The sequence below is a fragment of the Gallus gallus genome, chromosome 1 (assembly GCF_016699485.2).
Source record: "Gallus gallus isolate bGalGal1 chromosome 1, bGalGal1.mat.broiler.GRCg7b, whole genome shotgun sequence".
Taxonomy (NCBI): Eukaryota; Metazoa; Chordata; class Aves; order Galliformes; family Phasianidae; genus Gallus; species Gallus gallus.
Window position 1 is genome coordinate 133,914,379 of NC_052532.1, and position 23,609 is coordinate 133,937,987.

At 38.0% G+C, this 23,609-nt stretch overlaps 1 protein-coding gene across 3 annotated transcripts; it reads left to right on the forward strand.

Moving 5' to 3' along the window:
• The first annotated feature begins 213 nt into the window (after positions 1-213).
• IL1R1 (interleukin 1 receptor type 1) lies at positions 214-23,165 on the forward strand. 3 transcript variants are annotated; one of them, NM_205485.2, is made up of 13 exons: positions 214-281; positions 1,551-1,625; positions 4,051-4,134; positions 5,373-5,439; positions 7,065-7,296; positions 9,378-9,567; positions 10,486-10,660; positions 11,683-11,748; positions 14,684-14,804; positions 15,652-15,797; positions 17,404-17,547; positions 18,297-18,461; positions 19,360-23,165. In NM_205485.2, exons 3-13 carry the CDS (start codon positions 4,132-4,134, stop codon positions 19,716-19,718), a joined length of 1,668 nt encoding a protein of 555 aa, NP_990816.1. In that variant the 5' UTR covers positions 214-281; positions 1,551-1,625; positions 4,051-4,131; the 3' UTR covers positions 19,719-23,165. The 3 variants fall into 3 exon arrangements, with proteins under 3 accessions (NP_990816.1, XP_040527866.1, XP_040527874.1); XM_040671932.2 differs by having other exon boundaries at positions 257-481; XM_040671940.2 differs by lacking the exons at positions 214-281; positions 1,551-1,625 and adding an exon at positions 3,230-3,393.
• Positions 23,166-23,609: the final 444 nt, after the last annotated feature.

Here is a 23,609-nt window from a genome sequence, read left to right on the forward strand (position 1 = left end):
CCGGACCAGCGCCTGGAGCAGGTCAGAAGCCTTAGCGAGATCTTCCTGGCCACGGCTTGCCGGGAGCCCCGAGGGCACCCCGAGGAAAAACACGTCGCGCCGGCAGAGCCACTCAACTCTGCGGACCGCCGGTCCCGCACCCGCCGCGGGGTTCCGCCGGCCGGGAGGCGGCCCCTGGGCGGAGCGAAGCTTCGGTGCGCGGCCGGGCGGGGCGGGGACTGCTGCCCGCTCGCAGTGTGGCGGGGGCCGGGCGGCCGTCGGGGCTCGGGGCACGGAGGGAGGTGAGGAAGAGCTGCGGCGTAGGGGACGGGTGCGGTGCCGCGGGCTGCCTGGGGCTACGGCCGTTTGTCGCGCCGCCACGGTGCGCTGCGTGGGCCGGGAAGGCCTTTCCCTCCTGAGGGTCTCCCGTGCGTCCCGCGTTGTTCGGCGTGGGCTGGAGGCGGGGCGGGCTGATCCCGAAGGGAGGTCGGCTCCTCGGCAGGTAGGCTGAACTCTGGGAGCCCTCCAGAAGAGCTTTCTGCTGCTTTCAGGAGTGCTCTGGGCTCGGCTGTGCTGTGTTTGCCCTGTCCCACGAAATCTGTGCGCGTCCGCTGGTTTTCTAGGTTTTGTGACGCTTTCTTAGGAGTTATTTTCCTTTGGCTTCTTCACTATGTATGGGACTATGCAAATGCGGGTAGAAGGTGCGGTATATAGAGGAAAAGTGTGGGATCGCTGGGCTCAGCCACGCTTCTTTTAGAAGTTCTTAGAGCAGGAAGCAGGACAAAGCTTGGTGCAAATCTTGACGTGGTAAAACACTGCAGAAACGGCTTATTGCATAACTATGATCAAGCATAGGCTTTTGTGATTTGTTATTAGTGTTAAATCGAGAGCTTCTCGCCTCCTTCACGCTTTGGCGGGTGAAAGCAGTGCCCTGGCAGAGCAGCCTCTCTCAGCCCCAGACCGTTCTGTCCGCAGTCAGAACCTGGTAGGACTGAGTGATCAGTTACCAGCTCTTGAGTTGAAGAAACGTTTATGGTTCTTTCCAGAAGCAGCTCTTTAAGTTTGAGGAATTTCATCAGGGACTTCTGGAAAATGCTGTTTGTTGGCTTTGCTCTTCCTGAGCTTGTTAACTTCGGGCTTGTTTGACTTGGACCGCTTGTACGTGCTTAGACTCTCAAAAGCAACTTACGGTTGTTAAATGAACACTCTTCTTTCATAGTGATTGTGAAATCAGAATGCATTAAGAGCTGCAAAATTGACATAAGGCTTTGCACAAAAACTGTTTTATAACGCGATTCCCAATTTAGATAATTTTAAGTGAGTCCCTAAAAGAGAAATATTACTTAAGTTCATTTTGAAATAAACTTTATTTTTTTCCCTCCCCTGAGAATAACGCATTAATTTTTATATTATTCTCCATCCCTTATCCTCTAGATTTCTATTTTTAATCTCTATGAGCCCTTCTGGACCATTTAAATAGCTCTTAACTGTTCTCTGAAAGCGATAGTGAAAAAGTCGTAATTTACTCTGGATTTAAATACGAATATTTTCACATTGCTTTATATTGACAGGAGCTGAAATGATACAGAAAACTGTTAGAAGCTGTGACTGCAAAATGAGCTCCTTCTACTTGATGCTGAAAGGAGGTACTGTTTTCAGCTTGTTTGAATACTGATAAGGTCGCTTCCCTCAAGGTGATTTGGATGCTCTCATTGTCTCTAGCCTCATGTGCAGTGGAAATCTGCGCACAGGCAGCTTTTGGTTGTGCTCAGATCCACTGATTGCTGGTTCCTTACATCTACAGATATCCATCTTCTCTCTTTTTCCTCATTCTCTCCCCCCCCATGTTGTGGTGAAAGGTGAGGCAGTACTTGCAATGAATATCTTGCTCAGAATCTAGATGTACAGTAGCTAGCGCTTTTCTCAGCACTGAACAGGAAGTCGGCTTGTAGGGATCTAACCGCTGCAAACCACTTTGTGGGCATTCTTTGACTGGGATGACTTCATTTGAATTAAACAAAATCTGCTATGTAATGGTTTTATACTTACAGGTATGGGTTTTCTATAGTGTTGTAACTTGCAGAATTGTCTGAAAAGGAGGCAGTGAAGGGCTAACATTTGTGGTCATCACTATAAAGAGCCAGACTACCACAGTGGCCATCCAGGTCCTCTTTCAGAGGGTTCTTCTATATCTTTCTGTGTGACTGTTCATGCATGCCCCTGTAAAATGATCAGCTACATTCTGCTTATGAATTAAGCGTATTAGACAAAGGAGTTGGGACCTAAGGTAGAGTAGCCAGGTAACAAGGTATTGGCTGGTAGAGAATCTGTCTTGCTTTGCTTAGCAAGGCCCAACTGACAGGAGAAAACATGCCAAAGAGTAATGTGTGATCTGCGTGAATTTTTGTAATGGGTTTTATCTTGTCTTGGCGGCTGTACTTTGGAGCAAATACATAGGTATTTTTGATTAATGTTTGTTTTCTCCCTTTTCACCACTGTTTCAATTAAACTTTAATAAAAACTTTACTTAAAAAGTTCACTCACTCAGATATGCTGCAAAATTGAGGCATTTTACACCTTCAGGCTGTTATGTTGTTTGCTGAGATGCTGATCAGTTGCCTTAAATCACAATTTCTGTCTTTTTTTTTCATGACTTATAGACTGAGAGTCTCTTGGTCCCCCTGGAAGTAACAAGTCCTTGTAGGTAGTGATCAATATTGAAAGCCACTTAATAGCAAAGCGCTAACAATTGTGGGGCTTAGATGCTTCCTAAGCTGCCTTGAATGTTTGTATTGTCATTGTATTGGCCTTTGGAAGAAAATCTTTTTAAAATTTGGAACATAAAGATACAGTTATGCCTTTTGAAAAACTTCCTGCAGGACAATCTTGCTCATCTTGCTACATGCAGACTTAAGAGCCCAATATGTCTTTAAAAGCTGTTCTTACTGCATTTAGAGTTGGCAGTGTGCCCAAGGCAAGTAGAAGGGAGGCTCTGTGAAGAGCGATGTCCTATAAAAACAGAAAGTCAGCATTCTAAATTAGGTCCACATATTTTCTGTTTTCAAGATGCTAATTTTAGAAAATTGAAGGAGAATTAGTAAGTTATATTTCATCTATGAGAAGATAGAAGAGTAACTCGGAAATCAAAGCTTATCTTTCTTAGTAGATCAAATCACAAACGTGATTGGTGGGTGAGTGGGTGGTTTTTTTTTTCCTTTTTTCTTAAAGCCCATGCGTACATGTTTCCTTTGAGCTCAGCAAGTATTGAACTGAAAGAATACCTCAAACTAAGTATGTAGGCAGTAAAACTGGTACTCTGTCTACGGAAGTGAGACTGAGTCTCTGCAGCCCTATCACAGCAGCATCGCTTATTGCTGAGACTGAGGTAGAAGACAGTACAGGGTTAATCAATAGGTACGTGAACAAACAACTGGTTTTTTTTATAACAAAATTTGCTATTTCACATCAGTGATTTTAGATGATGTTTCACTGTATATTCTGCTTGAGAAGGAATGTGTGTAGGAACCTTGTGCATCACTTGAAACCATGCTAGTCAGAATGGAATAGCTCTGTATACAATTTGGTATTTCAACTACAAAAACTGTAGTCTCCTTTGGTTCTTTTCAGAATTGCAAAGATTTACTTTTGCAGTATTTGAACTGGTGGGGAGGGAGTTTGTAAAGGATACAACTACTTTAAAGACTTGATCTCTAGCATAAAGTAATAGTAACTTGGTTATTCTTACCCTAAATTTAAGCATCATTTCCTTTTAGTGGTTAAATTAGTCTTAAATAGTTATGGTTGTGTATGGCTTTGTTGCTCACGTTCACTCATACGTAATGTCATTTTTTCTTTTGGTGGAAAAAGTATTCTCTGAAGGTTCTTCATAGAATTTTCGTTCAATCTTTACTGTGGGTTTTGTTGGTGCTCTTTTGTCTCCACTGCAGACACAACAAAGCAGTTGCTTTTATATTTAGGATGTCTGTAGAAAAAGACTGGCTCTGTATGTGCATACTGTTGTCCAAATGATGTGTTTCATACAAACCCTGTTTTCCCTTCTCATTTTTACAGGTAAACTAAAGCTGCAAGAATTATGATCAGCTCTTCGACAACTAACAGGAAAACCACATGCAAGGCAACTAAATAAAGGCTATGGTATGAGTGCTTTTTCAGATATGCTGTCCAAAACAAGTAAATACTTGGAAACAGTTACATTCCAATGTTGCACTCTGCTCCATGTGTCCTATCCTACTGCCCCAGCACCTCTGTATATGAAATGTTCTGAAAGAAATAGCTAGTGTGGCTTATTTGCTGCTACAATGAACTACAATGGGTATAAAAGTAATTCAGGGCAGTGTATGTTTTTCAGAGAATGTCTTCTCTTCTTCCAAGCCAGTTCTAGCTGAGTAGAAGATGGGCACGTGTTCATTACAGTTTGCAATGTCTGTTACATGGGAGACCAGATTATTTTAATGCTAGAGGGAACAGTGTGCAGGATAGTCATGTAGGATGAGCACAACAGCTATAAGCAGACGTTAGCCTGCAAAAAGCTATGTCAGAAAGGAAAGGGGTTAAATGTTTTCAAGCTGTCTGTCAGTAGATGTTTTGGGAAAGGCTCTGACGGCAGCTTGCCAAGAAAAAAGCAGAGAGGGAACTTGGTTAAGATGCAAAGGTTTCGTGGAAGCCAGTTCTGGGATACAACGGCAGTGGATTCTGTTCAGTCATGCCTCTGTTAGGGGAAGCTGCAGAGACCGGAGATGTCTTGAAAGTTTTGCCTTTTTTAGTGACCACAGCAATTCACGTTAGCCACAGTTTACACATTTGGTCACGTTGTCACCCTTAGACACAAACTGAAGTGCCTGCCTTGGAGTTACAGTGTGTTTGTTCTCCAGCTAAGAACTGCAAGTTCATCTACTGTCAAAAGTAGTGCTGCCTCAACTGTACAAGCACAGTTTGAAGAATGAAACCTTAAATATCCCTGCAATTGTGTCTTTTGTAAATGTGTGGAGAGAGGAAGAGCTTAGTCGATCTTGTTATCTAAATTATACATTAATAGCTTATATCGCTGCATGCAAGCATAATTTCATTTGTGTGAATGGTTTTTGGGGGCCTTAACCTGCTAGCAAATGAAAAATACACTTTTACACAAGAGTTTTTCCAGTAGAAAATTGGAAGCTGTAGTGCAAAGCTGAAAACTCAGCAGCCTTATGCCGGCACCAACTATTCCCGTGGCTGAAATTTTCCAAGGCTGGTGTTAAACTGCCAAACCCATTTTACTCTCCCCAAGATGACTAATGCTTGTCCTCAATTATTAAGGAGTAATGTGGGGGGCAGATGACAGCACAGCTTGGAACGCTCTCGCCATACTAACGGAAACTAATTTTGCCTTACAGCATAAGATGACATCTACATTTTTGCTTATTGGTCATCTAATTCTACTCATACCTTTGTTCAGTGCTGGTAAGTTAGACGTGTTTTTGAAATTACTGTTTTAAAGAGAAAGCCTAAAAGACACAAGTTGACTACATGTAGTAGGGAAGAGTTTCTGAGAGAAAATACCATATTTGGTATTTGTTTTTGCTTTAGCACACTGAAGATATTCTGAATGCCTCTTCTTGGATTGAAGTTGTGCTGGGAGTGGTTAGGACAGGCTGGCATAAATTTAGAGTACTGAGGCTTTGAGTAGCCTCTCCCTAATTCCTTTAAAGAAAATGTGAAGAGACTAGCTTCCTTGAATTCATATTAGCTTTTAAATGCCTTCTTTAAGAGATGTACTGTATCTCTTCTCCTCAAAACAGACTGGTAGAGGTCAATTAATTAGTAATTTGCTATTACTAATTAATTTGCAATTAATTAGTAATATTTTTAATGATAGATCTAAGTTCTCAGAGTTTAGGCTACATAAATTAGTGGTGTTTATCTTGCTGTTCTTGGCATAAGCAGGCTAATATTAAGGGAAATAGCTCTATAGGAAACTAGTTCAAATATTTAAATTAGATGGATTAAAATATCCTACCTTATATTAAGGTAGGATAATTACTGAAGACTTTTAAAAAATTCATCAGATGAGCTTTGGATTTACATCATCATTCAGCAAGATTTGCAAAATAAATTGCCAGGTTTGTTTTTTTTTTTTTTTTTTTTTTTCCAGTTCCCTACGAATTCAGTGTTGCATATATATTCAGAAGCTTTTAAAATGTGCTTCATGGCCAGCTGGCTGACTCTGAGAAATAGGTATTTTTTAAGAAATTTAAGCTTACAGACTTTTTGATGACTTCTTGCAGTATTTGTCATTTTTTCCTTCTGTATTTTTTTTTTTAATTGATGTTTAGAAGCTCCTTATTAGGACACATGGTTGTGTAATGTCAACTTGTTACATAGCCATAATTATAAAGAATGGTGCTCTGGACAGAGAGGAGAGAAATGGCAAATACAGTAAGGAAATAATATATTGTAGTCAAGATTTTCTAATCCAATAACCTCATCTCTTCAGATGGAATTTGTATTATGTATTGGTTCACAGACTTAATTTTATTTATGTGGAGATCTTGATCTAATTCTATATAGTCATGTGCTTCAGGTCAGACTCTTCTTTTCTTTTTTTTCTCCTTTTTTTTCCCCCCTTATTTGTTTTTGGCTCTACAGTCATAATGGCTGGGGTAGTGTGTAGAGTTCCATGCTGCTACTGTTTGCACTGTGTCTTTTGTAGACAGTATCTACTAAGAGTCTGGTAATAGCACTACATAAGTGCTATCGTGCTGAAATAGGAAGGATGTGGAAGATGTGAAGCTTGTATTGCCTGGCAAATCCCACATATCTTCATGTATCATGGTTTGCTGTGTGACTATTGCTGACTATGGTAACTGAGAGAAGTTTTGACCTAAGCTTCATAAAGTATGTTTACTCAACCAGAAGGTACTGAAGAGATAAAACCAGTAGTATTCCAGTGTTTTAATGGTGATTACAGAAAATGTAATTATTTAAAAATGAAATGGGTATATGGATATTAATACTTCTTAAAAATATACAGATTAAAAGCATTAGTAAGTTTTCTTTCTCCCTCTCTCTTTTTTTTTTTTCAATAGAAGAATGTGTTATTTGTAATTACTTTGTTCTTGTTGGAGAACCTACAGCTATCAGTTGCCCAGTAATTACATTGCCAATGCTTCACTCTGATTACAATCTGACTTGGTATAGAAATGGTAGTAACATGCCGATAACCACAGAGAGACGTGCCAGGATCCATCAGAGAAAGGGCTTGCTTTGGTTTATTCCTGCAGCACTTGAAGATTCTGGACTTTATGAATGTGAAGTAAGGTAAGGAGCGAAACAAATGGATTACTAATGCTTACAGTGTAGTAGTATCTGTGGGACTTCCAAGAACAGATGATGATGTTTTTTAGGGAAGTGATCTTAGATTAGTTAAAAGCAATGTCTTGACCATGCTTTTTGGTGTGCTGCCTTTTTTCTTCCAAATGTGTTGAATTTGGCATTGCAGAAGTGTTTCATACAGGAAACTTTTTATGTTAATGGACAATAATATTGACCATGGTGTGGGTTTATTTTTTTGTTTGTTTTCACTGTTTGTTTTGGCTGAAGTGCAAAGTCACTGTAAAAAGTCTTAACTCTTTCAGCTTTTCCTGTGTTCATATGGCTGTTTGGTAGCGACAGATCAGAATAACATTTTAATTTCTTCATTGAATGTGGCTAAATGGAAGAAGGAGCTATGAATAGCAAACTCTGTATGTTGCAGACTATCAACACATACAGACTTCCTGGATAGCTTTGCAAATTTGGGGGGATCCTTTGGGGAATTTACAAACTGAGAAGAAGAAAACGGTTCTTATATGTGTTATTAAAAAAAAAAACAAACAAAAGAAAAACAACAAATGCTATTTGTTGAAAATGAGAATGCATATGAAGAGCAAAGCAGTGTGCTAGACAGCTCTGAAGATAGTGAGAATATTGTGTTCCAGCATTGTTAAAAAGATTTAAGTGCATGAAGAAGAAAGAAAAGAAATAGATTCCTTTCAATTAGTGCACTGAAAATTACCACTTCAGGTGGTCAAATCTTACTTACAGTGGCTGAAATCCACTGTGTGATGAACAGGAAATTAATGCCAGCAAGGCACACAGAAATTGTTTTGTTTTTTTTTGTCATGGTCTTGCCACATCACACCAAGAACAAATGCAGTCTTTTCAGTGACCCAAATCTTGTTTTACTAGTGTGACGTTACATGTACTGCTGTGCATACAGCGCAACCAGTTACGTTGAAGGGGTTTGGGATGTGAGTGTAGTGACGGTGATCAGAAAGAACTTTCAGTGTAGGCAGAGGTCACAGACTGTTGCAGCTTCTTGCTTTAGATTCAGAAATGAATCCAAGATTGAAATAGGGAAGAAATGCAACCATTTCAAGGCTAACTAGATAAATAATAAACATAGTTTTAATTTAGTCACACTTGGTTTGTGTTTTCTTGGGCGTCTTATCTCCTAAGTCCGGCTTGTCTAATAGCAGCATGCCAAAAAACATGTAGTAAAGTTCACTTGTATTAACTGTAGGCTATGTTTTGTGCATCATGCATTTGATATTTAATCTTAAAACTTATCAAGGTGCAGCACACGCAAGTTGTAGCCAAGTCTGTGAAAATATGTATCTGTCTCTTCTGAAAACATCTCACTTAGCATGCCATTAAGAAATGAAGATTGAACAGAAGTTAATAATGGCTATTTCTTTATTTACGTCTTAGATTTCTGTCTTGCAGTATCTATCTACCTTTTTCAGAGCTTTGATACCACAAATTCTTGTGAGTGTTCTGTGAGCTCTCTGTCAGAAATGGTTTCATGTTGATATTGTACTTTGGTGTATGTCATATTCAAATGCTTTGTCTCTCTTGTGCTAGAAGTTATCGTTTGCCCCTTCAAAGATTATTATCAGTGAGATCAACCCATTTTCCTCTTCTGTTTACTTTGGGTTCAGCTGGGACTAAAAGTGTTCCAGTGCAGTTATGGTTTTAGTGACCCTGCACTAATGTGCATGGGCAAAGATAGAGCTGAAAACAAAAAGGCTAGGTTGCTGCTCTAGGCTCCACAGTGTCAGCTGTGAGAAGTTCTGAATTCTCCTCTGGTGGAACTTCCACAGCAGATTTCACTTCAGTTCACAACACAAAATAAGAGGTTATTCCCATCTCTCTAGATCTGGAACAGAATGTGAGGCAGGAACTGAGGGTGATGTTTAAGAGCTAGAGAGACTGTAGCAATGGTGATAGAGGCAAAGCTGGTGGAGATACTAAAGTCCCTTTAAGTCCTAAAATCTCTTTTCTATATATAAATTTCCTGACTTGCTGGAAACAGAGGCTGCATTGTTAATGACCTGACTTGTTTTCTCTTCTCATTACAGGAGTCTTAACCGCTCTAAACAAAAAATTATAAATTTAAAAGTTTTTAAGAATGATAATGGTTTGTGTTTTAATGGAGAAATGAAGTATGACCAAATAGTGAAGAGTGCAAATGCTGGAAAGATTATATGTCCTGATCTAGAAAACTTTAAAGATGAAGACAATATTAATCCTGAAATACACTGGTATAAGGTATTGTGCGTATCTATTTAAGATATAGAAGGAAATATTTTTTTTAAAGTGTGCTATGAAGTAACTGTAAATTGAAGCTTTTGAAAGGAAAAGTTTACTCTCCAGTTTGAATATGGCATCTGTCTTGCCACAGTTAGCAAGAGATACATATTTAAAAAGACAATATGTTAACGTTTAGGCTGTAAGTTCTATCAGAGTCCTATATGTGTGATGCTTTTGTTGTTGATCTGTGAGATATGCAGTTGACGTAGCTAATAAGTTGGTAGGTAAGGTATGGAGGTGATGAATATAAAAACTTTTGTTTCTTTAAATACCGGGCTCTACACTGCTATTTCAGTTTCTCTGAATATTAGGCTTGTCCCATATCATACAATCACAGAATGGCCTGGGTTGAAAAGGACCATTAATGATGATCTAATTTCAACTCCCCTGCTATGTACAGGATCATAAGTATGTTGATTAAAGTGTAGTATTCTTATGCCTCTTGCTCTAAATCCAGCAAAATATTCTGTAGACTGTGCAGTCTCAGAAAGGTATGAGTTTTTTCATGTCGAGGTAAAATTCTGGAGCAGTTCAACTCTTAATTCTGATGCTGGCTTTCAAGTATGTATATGGGCCTGTGTATTATATTTGAAATAAAATGAACAGGTGCAGCATCAAGGTTCTTTTGAGATGAAATGATTCTAAACTGCTTATGGGTTAGGGAAAAGAAAGGAATTTCTCACTGCATTTGCCATTGCCACAGAAGTGATAATACACCCAACATTATGAGTCATTGCTACAAAAGCTCCGTTTCATCTCAGTAGTAGAAGTAGAAATGTAGGCACCTATTCTCTAAATTTTGCTACTAATGTAATGATTTTTAGGCCATTTACGTGATAAGTCCCCCTAAATCTCAGGCATTTTTGATACTTTTAGGAGTGTAAGTCTGGATTTCTTGAAGACAAGCGACTTGTTTTGGCAGAAGGTGAAAATGCCATCTTGATCCTCAATGTTACTATACAAGACAAAGGAAACTACACATGCCGTATGGTATATACATATATGGGAAAACAATATAATGTTTCACGCACCATGAATCTGGAAGTTAAAGGTAAGTACACAGAGGTTTTATTCTCTCTTTTTTTTTTTTTTTTTTGCTCTATTGTAGTTATCTGTATACAGGCATAAGCAATTTGGCATGCCGCTTTTCAGCTCTGTGGGATTAGAGCTGCAAATTTTCTTTAAATAAGTTCTTCCTTGAATGCAACAATTAAAGTGCAACAATGCATATTGCTACCCTTGAACATGGCTTTTGAGAAAGAACTGTCATAGGGAAATGAGAAATCTGGTGTTAGAAATAGAAAGAAGCAGTGATTACTGTCGTGGTGGTTTTGTTTCTGAAAAAAAAAAAAACAAAAAACATGTAAACAACCATTACGCCAAAACCAAACAAGTAATTTTTATTGAGATCAGGACAGCAGAACTTTTGGTGGCCCTGTTGATAAATTTGGTTTTGTAGGCAGCCTTAACGGTGACCTGATCTCTACCATGACAGTAGTCCTTTCAAAAAAGTTGGCTAGAGCTGAACTGTCCATCTTCTTAGATTGAGTCAATACTCTTAGGTTATATAGACAATACAAGAGCAGTAGCTTGATAGCAGTGACTCTTTGTATTATGCAAAATAATGCAATTCTAGCCTAGTTTAATTGTGTGCTTGTTAACTCTTACTTAAACAGATATTCACCCATCCTAGAAGATTGAGTCATTGTGATAATTCCTCTTTCTCTTCCTTATCTATCTCTCTGACAGTCATTGCATTGTTTTTGATCTTGTTTCTGTTATGTGGTTTTGTATTACATCTACATAAATTTACACTGAATTTAAGACTTCAAAAAAAAAAGTGTTTTTAAGGTAAACTGAAACATTCTGTCTTGGAAGCTAAGAGAATAATTTGGTTGGAGTGTAGCAAATCTCATGAGAGATTTTCTACTGCAAATTTGAAACTGGCAGTAGATGTGGTGCTACAAAGTAGAACTGCACAATAAAACAAAAAAATTGCAAAACTTTTAGTTAAAGTAAGTTGTGAAACTCGTATTGCCCAGAGGTTTTATTTATTTATTTATTTTCTTTCAGAAAGTCCACTGAAAATGAGACCGGAGTTTATTTATCCAAACAACAACACAATTGAAGTGGAACTCGGTAAGTAGTGAATATTTAAGAGATCGTTAAAATGTAGTTAACAGATAAACTCCCTACCTTTCTGAAATAACGTATTAACTGTTCAGCCAATTTCTGCAAGACGAGTATGTAGACATGTGCACTGAGGAAGGTAGATGACTGAACATGATTTCCCATCAGTAGTTTGCAGATGGAATAACAGAGTGCACCTAAGATTGGAGTCTCTTGACCAGCAGTGTCAGGTTGGATGCATCTATATTTGATTATGGCCATCTATCCTTTGTACCACTTCTCACTGCCTGTGTCTTGGCTTATCTTCAGTATCATTGGAAATATGGCTATGTATATGCAACATGTTAGGATATTTACCAGTGGACCATTTTCAGTAGCTTTTCTCTTCCTGTGTGTTTTCTATCTCTCTTCTCTCTCTAGAAAATGGATTTTATGCCCTTCTAGAGAATTAAAAATATTTTGGATACTGATCTTTTGTGAAACACTGAAATCCTAGTTCATGGATATCTCAGGTACTATTAATCTTAGAAATTTCTTAAACAAAAGAGATTCTGACTGGATACAAGGACTAACTTTTTCCCAGTGAGGACAGCCAGGCAGTGGAGTTGCCCAGAGAAGCTATGCATTCTCTGTCCTCGGAGGTTTCAAAACCTGATTGTATAAAGCTCTCGAATAGCCTGGGATGTTCTCATGAGAGCTGGCCCTGCTTTGGACAGGAAACTAAACTAGAAACACACTGAGGTCCTGTATGCTGTGAGTCAGTGAGCTAAGAGTGTAGTATGCGAGTCTTTTCCTAAGAAGAGCTACATATGTTTAGATCGCACCATATATAATAATTATGTTGTACTGATCTAGCCTAGAAGAATGAGTTTTGAAACTGTATGAACTGTTATTTTTTTTTTTAATCATTTTGTACCAAGTAGAACTGTTTCCAACAAAATCTGTGATTAAAAAGCGCTTTAACTGATGTTGGAGAAATATGAGTGGCTGTTGCAATTTCCTTGTGCAGAGAGGTCTAACATGTCTGGCACTGTTTTAAGGAAGCAGTTATTAGCAGTTAGTTCATTAAAGAAGCCCAGAGGAAAGGTTGTGGTGGAGCTCTAGCACCATATGGGAACCAAGGCCAGAGAATTATGGATTACTCTTAGATACATCACATTGATGGTAGTCAAACCACTATTCAAGAGTCTGATCAGCACAGGCCCTTAAAAGGCACTTTAGTTTACTGAATGCATGCTTAAGGATTTTTCTACTCCTTTGATAGTACTTACTGAGAAAGTGGAAAATCAAGTAACTATCATTCCAGAGGCTGCCTGTTATTCTTGGCTTATATTAAGATTCATTATGGGACACCTGTGCCTTTTTGTTTAGATGACTACATGTTTTATGAGCATTTGGGTCCAAATTTGTTAAAGCTTGAACACTATTACTTGCTGTTACATTATTGTTCATCCTAACTGATGTAAGGCATCCAAACCCAGCTTTAATTACTTCACAGACATTGAGAAAGCAGTCATGCATGGGACTAAAGGGAAACACCAGGCCTTCACCCACAAGGTGGGTTTATTGTGGCTGAAAAATTGACACAAAATAAATGATTCTTGATGACAGTGAGACTCTTTAAAGGAAGAGGTTTCTTTGCCTTTTTTTTTTTTTTAATATTGCTATTCAAAAGTAATATTCTCCGTCTAATACATTTAATGAGATGCTGGAAAAAAATCATAGTTGCAGGGCAGAATCTGGAATCCTTTTTGAATGAGAAATGACATTAGAAGGTTGTGCAGAAACTTAATATACATTCATGAATGTATGGAAAGGCAGGGCATGGAATGCTTAGTGGGATGTTCTTCATTTTGAAGAGCTATGCAATAAACTAAATCTCATCTTCAGGCAAACTCTACTGTGGAAGGAGATGATTGAAGAGAATCTGTGATTTCTATGTAAACTCTGTTCTAGTAATTACTCTGGAATAAACCTTTAGTTCACATGCATGCTTTTGATAGAGACTATCCCTTGGTGGAAGCATCTAGATCTGTGGTTCTAGGAAATGAAACCCATCATTACGTAACTTCTGTTAGTAAAATAAAGAAGGAAAGGACTCCATGAAAGATGCTTCCGTTCTTGTAAATGGAACTATATGAGGTGCACTAGCAGTAAATACATTCTGCAACTTGACTTGCTTTCTTAATGATACTGTATGATACCCATACTGTAAGATCTGAATTCTTGATGTCAAAGGAGCTTACAGATGGGTGAACTTGCTCTGAAAGCAGAGTGTGAGTATAATCAGAAACCATTCCAGTGGACAATGTTGGCCAAAAGACTCTGATCTGATGTAGATATGCATGGTCACTAAGAATAGGATACAGTTCCAGGTCATGGGTGCCTGCATGTGACTTAAGGACTTCAACTTGTGCTGTTATTAATAGGGGCTTGATTCAGTTGCCTACACATAGATGTCTAGTGCTGTTTTGGATGAACTGACTACTCCAGCTGTGCAGGTTTCCTGAACATCTAGAGTATTATCTACCAGCACCGTACAGATGTTTTTGAAATGTTAACATACTGTGTACAGGCAACTGATTTGAGCCTGGGAGATCTTTGAGTATAGTCAGAGGAGTCTGGAGAGCCATTCAGATGAAAAGGCCCATGTATCCATTCCAATAGCAGATTCTGTTGGAGGTGAATTCCTTTACTAGCTTAGACATTTAGTTCACATGTAGACATGAACATTCAGATACCTACATTTAGGGTGGAATTCACATCCAGATTGGAGACACCCTACAGTGGAGTAGAAATGGATGAGTTTTATGGACTCTGCTTTTTTGTAAGGTAAGTGGGTTTTTCCTTACCCCTCTTTTTCTAGCTGTTCCCCTAACACTTGAATCTGTTTTTGTTACGAGATTTTCAATTGCTGTATTTAATTTTTTGTTTTGCTTTGTAGGCTCTCACGTAGTTATGGAATGCAACGTATCAAGTGGTGTGTATGGCTTGCTTCCATACTGGCAAGTTAATGATGAAGATGTTGATAGCTTTGACAGCACTTACAGGGAACAGTTTTATGAGTAAGTACTCTTATACATTGAACTTAAGTGTATTTCTACGTGATGCAATTGGTAGTAATTTGCAGTGAATTTGCTGTGAAGTTGACTAGTGGTTAGTGGCAGTAGTCGTTCAAAGGATGATTAGAAGTCTGCATCAGGTACGTTATATCCTTAGTGCTTGATTTTAAAAATATAAGCAATTTCATAAAAATACAAATGGAATGAAGCAACTTTATGCAGACTTTTAGAAAGTTGTTATGAAATATATCATTTTGTAAGGCTTATTTATTTATGTATTTGTTTTTATGCAGCCATACTAGTAGATTACATTTTGTCCTCTATCTTTAATGTGGGAAGGAAAGATTGTTTTAAGGCTAAAAAAGTAAATCACCCTGTTTATTTTTATTTGTTAAGTTGGTCCTTTTTCAAGTACAGATATAGCTGTTGATTTCAAAGTACACATAGGAGAAGCTCTTGTTGGAGAATATTTAGGGTTATATATTTTTTTCATTTAAGTAAATTAAGAGCAAATTAAACCAGAAAAACACAGTGATTTCTTCCAAAAGAGAAGGATCTTTGTTTCTGAGTGACTTATCTATACTGTAGCAAATTGTGGGTATACTGTCTGTTTTCTTATCACATCAGCCACTGCCACTAGCCATAATTCTTAAAACTACGTGCAGAGAAGGATGGAGGGGGTTTCTCAGCTGGCCGTTTCAGAGTCATGCAGAAGCACTGTTGTCTCTATAATCAGTGCAAAAACTGGATAGTGTCATATTGGATACTGTTTTTAAAATGATTTTTTTTCTGTGATTCCAGTTTCTGTTGATGCTTCTTTTCTATTTTTTTTTCTTTTTCCCAATGAAAGAGAGGGAATGCCTCATGGGATTGCTGTGTCTGGAACAAAATTTAACATTTCAGAAGTGAAATTAAAGGATTATGCTTATAAATTTTTCTGTCACTTCATTTATGATTCTCAAGAATTTACATCATACATCAAATTGGAACACCCAGGTAAGCTGCCCCATCTTGATAAAATTATGATCATTGATGATTACTTCCCAATTAGTTTGACACCATATTACTTGTAGCTAAAACTGTGTAATGTACCTTTGTGCTAAGTGGGCAGTACAATTCAGTATCTTCCTTTGTGGCATCTTTTTCTCATATTCCTTTTCACAATAAGATTAAAGAAAATATCACTTGGAATGTGCTTTGCTTTCTCTTGTTTGGTGTTTGGGAAAAAATAATGAAACATTTAAATAACATTGAAGCAAATATGAGTCCTCAGCAGAATATTATGCTTCATTTTGCACACTGGCACGTGAATCAGAGGAAATAGCATGTGCAGAAGAGCAGTGAAAATGGCCAATTCTCTTAGAGAACCAAGAGGAGACATAACTAGGAATGGAACTATGCCTTAAAGGAAAACAAACACATCTGTGGATCTGGTTGTCCTAACCTTCACTAACAACGAATGGGTTCAGATTGCCAGGATAAAAAAAAATTGTTTACGTAATAGGAAAAGATCTTAATGATGATAGTGAAGCTATGAAATTGTTTGGAAAGGTTATGGGATTACTGATGCATGTTCTTTGTTACCACCTTCTAGACAGATTCATGCATGTTGACTGGGAGCATCCAGCTGCTTGCTGGATATCTTGTTTTCGGCTCAGAGACAGGATATGATTGATCTGTTGCTGGCTAGTCTGAAATCTTTCTTTTTAGTATATAAACCTTACACTAAAGGTAAAATGAGCTTGTAAAACCACAGATGAAAGGCTCAAGAATTTCATTCTTTGTAGTTAAGAACAGATGCACAGAAAAACAAACTACCAGATTTAGTAGGCAACCACTTATTTTATTTTTTGATTTAGCTATGGAAGATTCTCTGGTTTGCTGAGTGACAAAGCTGACTTTGTCAACTGTGAGCCAGTCCTTTGACAGAGGTTATTTTCAAACTGGCAACGCTGTAAACAATAATTGACTGAAAGTGGATTAGAGCTCTATCTTGCTACAGAAGTATAAACGAATTATTTGCTTACTGTAAACTAAGATTGTCAGGGTAGCAATTAACCTCAGAAATTCTCAAATGTGCATCAACTAAAAATTGTAGTTTGTGGAATTGTTTGTGGGTGTGATTTTTTTTTTTCTTATTTGTTGTTTTTTGATCTATTGAAGATGACAAAGTAGTAGGTTCACTGGTGGATCTTTGAAGAGGCTGGGTACAACGGAAGGGTGCTCAGTCTGGAGAAAGCAGCGGAGTCAGGAAGCCATCTCTGACTTCCTTGCTTTCTGACTGATCAAATTTGGTACTAGAACTCTCACTGTACTGTAGCACTGAGATATACATGAATATTTTGGTGTATTGTCTGAGAGAAGCCTCTTTTGTCCCACTGTTAAGGTACCTTTTCTCGGAAAGATAAAATCTGACATGTCAAATGACAGTATTTGTAAAAAGCATGCATGGAAATGTTTCACTCATTGTATTTTCTACTTTTTTAATCCCTTATTGACAACATTTGAAAAAAGACAGTTTTTAACATTTCTTCTTTTTCTGTTTCTCATCTATAACTCTATTTTTGTTTGTTTTCTTCTTTTATTCCATGTTTTACTGCAGTTCAGAACATTCGTGGTTACTTAATTGGAGGAGGAATTTCTTTGATATTTTTATTATTTCTTATTCTCATTGTCTACAAGATCTTTAAAATTGATATTGTGCTTTGGTATCGGAGCTCCTGCCATCCTTTGCTGGGTAAAAAAGGTATGTTTATGTAGCAGTGCAGGCGTACTTTGAGAGCGCTCTGTGTTGCATGGAGCAGATTGTCTCCATGGAGTGTGACTGGTCATTGTGAATTGTCATTTTCTCTCTGTCATGTCCTAGCATTCAGAATAACATCAAATGGTGTGCTGTCTGTAAGAGCAGCATGTGGAAGTATGGGCCATTTCCAAACACCTGAGACAAGGCACATCAGTAGGGAAACAGAAAGTATCTACTAGATGTATTGATATTCACTGGGACTTCTGTGAAGTCTTGTATGTTTGGTCTTCCTGAAGTTTTTTTTCTGACTTACTTCATGTGCTTCTGATCTTGAAATTTGCCAAGTATTTTGTTTTTGTATCTAAGTGGTTGTGTTTTGGAAAGCTAGGTTACAAGAATGATCTAATATTTGTATGGCTGCTGTAGTTCTAAAGCACTCAGTTGTCCTGAACAGCTATTTTCTAGATAATTCAGTGCTTTTTTTTTTTTTTTTAGGGTTGAATAAAGAATACTCAAACATATTTAATTTTACAGATCTCATGCCTATTTAGATCCAGCATAGTGAATTCTGGAGTCCCGATTCTACAAATATATCAGGCTTAGTATAATTATGCATACTTAGATAATAGTAAGATTAGAGCCCAAAGTAATGTGTCAAGTGGATGAAGAAACAGAACTTAGTGATATCTTTTTTGTTTATGTCTTTAGAATCCTTTTATTGAAGTGTATTATTCTTATTGCCCATTCTTTAGTTTCAGATGGAAAGATCTATGATGCTTATGTTCTATATCCAAAGAACAGAGAGAGCTGCTTGTACTCATCGGACATTTTTGCTCTGAAGATACTGCCAGAGGTCTTAGAAAGGCAGTGTGGATATAACCTCTTTATATTTGGGAGGAATGATTTAGCAGGAGAAGGTAAGCCATCTGAAGACAAATGATACCCAAATTTTCTCATAGGCAGCTGAAGTGAGCTGCAGATATAACTCAGGAGCAGGGGTCTTTCACTGTCTTTCCACAGACCATTCTTTGCTTTGTCTTCCATTTGCATCTAACAAAAATTTGTGTGTCAGAACAAGCTATTAACATGAAAAGTTCATAGTGTCATCTAGGTTTATGGTTTTGGTTGCTCTTTTTATGCAGTACAAACATCTGAACATCTAGTCTCATGTGGTCAGATTGTGTTGCGTTGGCCAAATCTACTCTTGACAGCTAACACATGGTAACTGCTTGCACACTCTTATCCCGTCCTTATTTATAAGTTAAAGTGTGTTGACTCAAATATCAAACAGTAAACAAAGCAGTTGGAATGTATGGGTAGCAACAAATAAAAGCAAGCCATCTTAATAGCTGGAGCAGCTCTCCTATGAGGAAAGGTTGAGGGGAACTGGGCTTGTTTAGCTTGGAAAAGAGAAGGCTCCAGGGAGACCTCATTATGGCCTTCCAATATTTGAAAGAAGCATATAAACAGGAGGGGGAACAGCTGTTTATGAGGACGGATAGTGATAGGACAAGGGGGAATGGCTTTCAACTGAGACAAGGGAGGTTTAGGTTAGATATTAGGAGGAAGTTTTTCACACACAGTGTGGTGACACACTGGAACAGGTTCCCCAAGGAGGTTGTGGATGCCACGTCCCTGGGGGAATTCAAGGCCAGGCTGGATGTGGCTCTGGGCAGCCTGGTCTGGTGGTTGGTGACCCTGCACGTAGCAGGGGGTTGAAACTACATGATCATTGTGGTCCTTTTCAACCCAGGCCATTCTATGATTCTATTATTCCATTCTATTAATTTTGCTCAACTTTTTTTTGTTCTGCAGCTGTGATCGATGTTACTGATGAAAAAATCCATCAAAGTAGAAGAGTAATAATTATCTTAGTACCAGAACCATCATGTTATGGTATTCTAGAAGATGCATCTGAAAAACATCTTGCTGTGTATAATGCTCTTATCCAGGATGGTATAAAAATAATTTTGATTGAACTTGAAAAAATAGAAGATTATGCAAACATGCCAGAATCCATCAAATATGTTAAGCAAAAGTATGGAGCTATCCGATGGACAGGGGACTTCTCGGAAAGGTCACACTCAGCAAGTACAAGGTTCTGGAAGAAAGTTCGTTACCACATGCCATCCAGAAAACACGGATCTTCATCAGGATTTCATTTGTCATCATAAGATTGGGTTCTCCCCACGTAACAACAGAAAAATGACAGTGGCTAACAAAGTTTATGTAATTAGTGATGGATTGATCGAAGGTCATATGTGTCTGTTCTGTACAAACAATCTCATCCAAATTTTCTGGATTGAAGATACTACAACTTTATTTACAGACATGAACCATATTTTCTTCTGACCACATCAGCAGAATGTCTAGAAATGTCATCAACAGCACAGTGATGGCATGGAAATCGTTAGGAAGTACAGAAGGACTCTTCCAAGAATTGCACTGTGATTTTCTAAAACATTTTATAATTTTTTTAACATTAAAAAAAAAAAGAAAAAAAATTATTAAAGGATGAATATGAATTAAAGGATGAATATGAAGGAAACTATAAATTAATTATAATTGTGATGTTATATAATAGACTTGGTTGTTGTTGGTAAGTGATTGTTTTTGTTGTTTCATGAAATGACATGAATTGTATTTGTTACAAGTTTATTTGCTGCTTTGTTCATTCTGCTCAAAGATAATTCCATCATTGTTAGTGCATCCGTGTGGTATCACCCAAGAGAAAAGATAAGAGACAATCCCAACTTCCCCAGAATGCTATTCAACTTGACAAAGATTAAATTCTCTTTCCTGATCTATCTTACATTTAAAGAACTGCATGGTTCTTGGCCCCTTATGCCATTCAGATATCATTGAAAGTATCATTGTATTACTGTTCCTAGTCTTAATATGTATAATGTCCAGAGGATTTTTATCTTGTTAAGTGCTTGTCCTTTATTACCATGTGGAGCTATCAGCTTATGGCAGATTCTCTCATGCAGAGTTGAGAATGGTTGGCTTTGTCCCTGACATCTCAAGAACCAAAGGTGTTTCAGGGCACAGACTATAAAGCTGGGTTGTCCCAATGGGTTGCTGATGCTGGAAGTGAGCACATCTTCCATCCAGTTCTCAGCCAGGGTTCTGGCTCCAGCATTTCTCAGCTCTGAAAGCTGAAGCTACCTGAACAGGCTAATGTGGCTAATTCTTTTCTGTTCTCCCACATCAGTGAGTTTATTTTTCCAGGAAGGGTCAGTGTGCAGTGGAAAAGGAAAATTGATTGTGTGATCGTGCTCAGTAGCTCTCAGGTGCATTTAGAAAATACAGCTGAAATAACACTGTTGTCCAAAGAGAGAGAGATGGTTGGAGTCCAGTGGATTTAAACTGGAGTCACAGCTTTCAGACAGTTGTTTGGGAAAGGAAGCTGTTATAACTTATTGTGGGTGCTGAATGCTTTTTCTTTCCCTCTTATTTTTTTTTTTTTTTTTTTTTAGGAACTTTATGTACAACATGGATTTGTTAACTTCGAAGCCAGGACTCATATGTAGACAGTGATGTAGTTTGTAATGATAAATTCTCTTGAAGGGGATTGTTTTTAAAGAAATCATCAAATCTCTTTAATATCATGTTTGAGATAGGAGTTTTGCAGGAATAAGAGATGTGAGAGTTAAACTACCCGTGCTTTTCATTTTCTGCTCAAAAGTTTCCACATCTAAGTTAGAGATTTAGTTTTGTATGGAGGCTTCAGCGTTTACCTCTTACAAGTGGACTATGTAGTCAAAGTATAAGGCATAGCTGGTTCTTGTGAATAAACTTAGAACATTTCAGAGTCTGAACTGTATGCTATCTGGAAACTAACCTGTGGTTCAAGTTATCATACACAGGCATTGTTTTGCTTTTGCTGCTAGTGATTTTTGATTGATTAGTTCCTTGTTAAAAAAAACAAAACAAAAAATGTTTTGAGAAGATAAATATTGAGCTGTTTGTGTGATTTTTAAAATGTAGCTGTAATGACCAATTGCCTGTGTCTTCAAGGAAAAAGTTTGACAGCTCTGCTGATGGTGTGTGGGTAAGGAAAAGGCACAAAGCTGGTTAATACGCTTAAAGTGAAGTTCTGGCTTACATAACAGTTGCAAAATAGGCAGGTAGTTTATATAAGGCAGAGAGATTGAGAGAGAATTGAGAGAATGAAGGAAGCAAAAAAAAAAAAAAGCTCTGCACTTGTGTACACCAACTCCTTTGTGATTGTTTGCTTTAGTGTTAATAATTGTCCTAGTACAGGATTTCAAGAGAAGGCATCTGATCAGACTGTGATGATTGATTTTCAACATGAGCTTTGGATCTGCCCTTAATTGCTGCTTGTGATTCTGAATTTCTGTTTGTGTTCGTGTCCTATTAGCTTCTGTTCTGCAGAACTTTTTGCTCCCCAATTCAAATTTCAGTAAATCTTACTGCATACTGCAGAACAACAGCTTCCTTTGTTTTCCAAGCTGTTTTCAAAGGCTGCTGCTAATACGTTATTAGGCAGAAAAATTTCCTTTGAATTGGTCCTTTAATATTTCTGATACCACGTTTTCATCAGAAATACTTATGTTCTGCATCCTTCAGAATTCTTCTAGTCTTTGAAAGCTGCTTCCTTCATTTTGACACTGCAGTATTATTTTTTGTTTGTTTGTTAGTTTCTGTCATGGCTCTTTTCTTCCCTCCATCCTCAACCAAAAGAAACTGATGGTCTGAGGTGCCATCCCTCAGAACTGCCCAGTGGCCACTGGATGGTGTGACCTTTGCGTTTTGCCTCACAGGTGACAAAGCCAATGGAAATAGCTTCCTTTCCCACTTTAAGTTATTTGATTACCTTGGTGTATGCTGGAAATTTGATACGCTGCCTTCTGAGCTTTGTAAGCTGAGTATGTATCTGACCAGAATGGAATGAGATTCTATTCAGGACAAGAGGGGAAAAAGGTGCATGGGTATTTCCAACTGTTTTGGTACTGGAATGTTTTATCAAAGAATGTCATGTATGTATAAACCAATTCACGTGCTTATCTTCTGGTCTCATTCTATGTTTTATTCAAGACAGAATTGTCTCGGGAGAAACACTTCTGGTCATGAGGTGTCACATTCACTTAGCTGTTGCACTAAATCTGCTTTTCAATATACTATTTGTTTGGTGATAGTCAAGTTACTGAAATTCATCTGGGCAAGGTGAATGTGCACATTGGTATGGTTCACATTGATAAAAGAATTTAGTGGGACAGAAGCTGTATGGTTTGGTCTTTTGTCACAAGATCCCAATATCAAATGTGAAGAATAGACACTGGAAGTATCGTATTTTTACTTGGAGGACTCATATTGACTTTGCATTTCCACCTTGACAGTTTGCAAGCCAGCCAACAGAGTTCCAGCAACCTCTGGCCTCTTGAGTTTTCTTGGTTATGAAAAACTGCGACTTGTTATGCCTTCCTTTGGTGGAAAGTTATTTTACTGAGCCAAAATACTGATTCTTTTTTCTAATTGTTTGTTTTTGTTTATTTTGATATATTTGTATGACTGAAGTTTTCATGTGTGCTATGTGAGGACACTTTGAAAGATGGTTGTTTTTAATTCAATAAAACACTACCTAATTTTTTCTTACAGCATTGCTTTTTTCTCCTTGTTTCTCCACCAAAGTATGCTGAAAATGAACAATAGCAAACAACTGTCTTGATTTGAAGTGTTTTGGACAAGACTGCTTTATTTGCACTTCATTCAATCTACTATTCTCAGAACTGAGGAGTGGGGGGAGAGAGAGTCTCAGTAACCATTGGGCTAATCGAGTTAGTCTCAGTGCAACATTAGCACTAACCACCTCACTCTGTCTGGGTAGCCAGGAGCTCAGAGCTTGGCTTTGCCCTGACTTGTGCTTTCCTTGCAGGGAAGTGAGGCTAGATCAACTCCAAGCCTGCAGCATCACACACTGGGAGCAGTACAGTGATTTAACATGTTGAAACCTGATGAAACAATTAAGTTTCTCATCCTGTTTAGGAATCTCATTTGAATTTTTTTTTAATTATTTTTTGAAACTCAGGAATTTCTAGCAT

Bases quoted from the DNA above. Each gene is read 5' to 3' on its own strand.
- IL1R1 (NM_205485.2), top strand. The intron at 7,297-9,377 runs GTAAGGAGCGAA...TTCTCATTACAG, and splicing joins CTTTATGAATGTGAAGTAAG to GAGTCTTAACCGCTCTAAAC. The intron at 11,749-14,683 runs GTAAGTAGTGAA...TTTGCTTTGTAG, and splicing joins CACAATTGAAGTGGAACTCG to GCTCTCACGTAGTTATGGAA.